The following is a 3,353-nucleotide window of genomic DNA, read 5'->3' as shown; positions in this document are numbered from 1 at the left end:
CCTGTAATCTCAGCACTTAAGAGGCTGAGGCAGGAGGATTGCCATGAGTTCAGGGCCAGCCTGGAGTACATAGTGAGTTCAAGACCAGCCTGAACTACACAGCAAAACCAGCGAGACCCTGTCTCCAAAAAAAAAAAAAGAAGAAACAAGGCCCATACCTGGGACTGAACAAACTCCCACACTCATTAGCCTAGCCAAGGATCTTGGACTCACAAGTGCAATTTCTGATGCTAAACCATGCAGCTGCTCATAAGTGGCTAAGGGTGCACCCTGCCTTAACGTCCCCCGCCGAAGCACTTCAGATCTAGGTTGGGAGGCAGAGAAGGGTATGGCAAGGAGTGGCAGCATAGAGTCACCAATGCTGTATGAGGCCCAGATTTTAAAGCCTTAAGGACTAAATTTATTATTATTTTTTTTTTTGGTACCGGGGATTGAACTCAGGACCCTGCTCTTGGGAGGCAGGTGGCAACACCACTGAGCTAAATCCCTGGCCCTAAATTTATTTTCTTGCTAGGCGTGGTGGCGCATGCCTGTAATCCTAGCACTTGGGAGGTGGAGGCAGGAGGACTGCTGGGAGTTTGAGGACAACCTGGGCTACATAATAAGACCCAGCCTCAAAAAAGAGAACAGAGCCAGACCCTGTCTACATAAATTAAAGAAATAAAAGAAACACGCCAGGAAATACAGGCTGAAGGACACTGAGAACCTTGTGAATACAGCAGGAGAGACTGAATGCTCTCTCTCAAACGGTGAATTTTACAGCTTATCAATTATAGTTGGCAACCAGTGTCACATGTGATTCCATACCTGGGTTCCAATGCTCCAGTAAAACCAGCCCACGTAGGAAGGGTGCCGGAACCAAGCATACACCCCGCTCGTCACCAGAGTGTGGGTGTCTGACTTCTCATTCTGCACCACGTGGTTGAAGTTGGAGCCGGCAGTGAACATGGCCGCCTTGCGCAGGCATTCGCCGAAGACCACCATGAGCAGCCCCGTGGCGCTGAGCCAGGTGATCTGCTTCAGCTCTGCGGAGAGACACACCGGGGACCCAGGGAGTGCGGACAGCAGTGTCCAGCTCCCACATCTCCGCTGCTTAACAGGGACCAACTCATTCTAAGACAGAAGCATTAGAAAACGTGCCACAGGGCGGCCAGCATCGGTGAGCAAAGTCAAAGGAGAGAAGACAGCAGTGTAACTGCAAAGCAGTCTTCCCCTCCCAGGCTCACAGGTGCTGGGCTCTTGTCCCCAGCCACAGGCTGGTGTCCTTCTCTTTGGGACAAGTCCGGGTGAGAAAAGCAAAGGACCAGGTTTCTACCCTGAATCCTGGGAGCCATAGCCATTGTTTTCATCATCTATGGGAAGTTCGATTTCACAGTGGGCTCCACACGCAGAAATTTTTTGCTAATGGAATTTCACGAGATTTCTCCCGTCACAGAAAATGAAGTCAGGTGGCAGTGGGACGTCACTTTAGATGGTGCACTGTGTTATTCTAGGATTAAAGGTCAACGTGTCCTCGAGTCAAAATCCCGAAGCGGAATTCTTGCGTGGAGCCTGTCCTTTATAAATAGCTTAGTGAGGAGGACAGAGGGCTGGGGACGATGGCCCAGGGGAGATTAGGCCTGAAAGGTGAAACAATGTCACCATGCCAGCAGGAAAGTAGGGCACACTAACCTGGCCAAAAGATATTTTCCAGGGTGAACTCTATCCAAGAAGAAAGAGCAGCGACTGTGTATTCCAGACTGTGGTTCAGGAGGAAGGAATCCAAGGACAGGCTTTTGGGATTATTGACAGCTGTCACCAAGTACTCAGAATAGTGGAACAATGACAGTGAGCACACGTACCTATTTAAAAAGAAATAGCGGTAAACTGGGGCAAGGGAACCAAGTTAGCGGAAGTAAGAGTAGATCTGGATCTGAACTGTCCCTGGTTCTGTGATGAGGGCCTGCTAAAACTGCCTGCGGGAACAGCAGGCGCCCGGATGCACAGCATTTACTCCCTCCGGTTTGCACAGTGGGCTTTGTAAATGGAGTTGTTATGATTTTGAATGTCACAGACAAAAATAAACAAAAACAAAAACAAATCCTCTCCATAGGTGAAGGAGATATTATGGGCCTTTATGTCCTTGTAAGATGACAATATACATTTTAAAATGAAAGAGAGAAATAGCAACATAAAGCAGTGATGTATGTTGGAAAACAAAATTCAACAAAATAAAATAATTTCAGCAAAGAAGGATTAGATGGCTCAGCATACTGATAATAGGAGATAAAGCTCTTTACCTTGAAGCCATGGTTCATATCCAGGTCAGACACTAGAAGGCTCAAGGGACTGAAATCATAGTGTAGGGAAAAATCCTACTGTGGCTGAGGGGGTGCACTAGACGTGACCTAATAGAAATTGGAGATGGAAAAGGCTTAGGAAGGCCAGCCAGAGTCTTGCCCCTTCCCGTCACCGAGGACCTGCACCCCCTTCCGGGAAGGGCTCGGCACCTCACTGAATGCTGTCCCAGCAGCTGCCGTGAGGGCACCCTTGGGGAGAGTGCCAGGGAGACCTGTTTGTCTGCACAGTCAACCAAGGGGCAGGGCACGCGCGTACAATGCGAACTGTGGGCGTCTAGGAGACAGGAAGGACCCTAAGCAGCCTTCTGCCTGCCCGTCAGAGGTAAGAGACAGGGACAAGGAAACACCACTGCTGACCCTCTGCGCTGTCCACCCTCACCCCCCTGGATTCCTTACCAGCCGAAGTGATTCCAAGAGGACTGGCTGAAACTGAGCAGCACGCCACAGCCGAACACAAAGCCAAGGAAGCAAGCTCGGATGGCTATCTGAAACGGACCCAAAAGAAGCCAGTCACCAGCTGTTCCATGTCCAAGCCCAGCCTGCTGACCTTCCTGGGTCACCGGCAGGCAAGGGGAGCCCATGTGCACAGGGGGTGAGAGTGTAAAGCCGGCTACCTGGGTTTCAGATCCTGCACCAGACACCTCTGGCTAAGAGGCCTTGCATTTAAACTCTCTGGACCTCGGTGTGCTGATCTACACCACGGGGTAACAATTCTACCCGCCTTTCAGGACTGCAGTGAGGACTGCCCATGACAAGCGCCCAAGCATAACTCAGCATACACTGTAGCTGCCATTACTATTATTACCAGATCTGTGGGGCAACTGCTTGAAGCTTGTTTGTCTGGCTTGGGCCGCTGTTCCCAAGTCTGCGACTCTGGTCCGGCACACCCGAGACTCAGTGCCACCCCCTCCAAGAACCCGGGCCTCTGATCCCCGCCTCGCCAGCAGGTGGGTCCCCTTACATTACATAAAGGACCCCGTGGGCTCACTCGCCCCCGCCCCCCGCGCCGCTGCC

General features: G+C 51.2%; 1 protein-coding gene across 1 annotated transcript in view; it reads right to left on the bottom strand.

The window, feature by feature from the left end:
- The window catches only part of Icmt (isoprenylcysteine carboxyl methyltransferase), a 16,407-nt gene that overhangs the window by 3,876 nt on the left and 9,178 nt on the right, over positions 1-3,353 (bottom strand). Inside the window, exons 3-5 of the mRNA XM_033767870.1 lie at positions 2,736-2,824; positions 1,672-1,841; positions 808-1,025 (exon numbers count right to left, since the gene is read on the bottom strand). Of these exons, the coding sequence (XP_033623761.1) occupies positions 808-1,025; positions 1,672-1,841; positions 2,736-2,824 (477 nt within the window). The remainder of the gene's footprint in view (positions 1-807; positions 1,026-1,671; positions 1,842-2,735; positions 2,825-3,353) is intronic.

Source organism: Fukomys damarensis, unplaced genomic scaffold (genome assembly GCF_012274545.1).
Source record: "Fukomys damarensis isolate Sample0158 unplaced genomic scaffold, DMR_v1.0_HiC HiC_scaffold_23, whole genome shotgun sequence".
Taxonomy (NCBI): domain Eukaryota; kingdom Metazoa; phylum Chordata; class Mammalia; order Rodentia; family Bathyergidae; genus Fukomys; species Fukomys damarensis.
The sequence above is the reverse complement of the archived record's forward strand: the minus strand, read 5'-3'. Positions and strand labels throughout refer to the sequence as shown.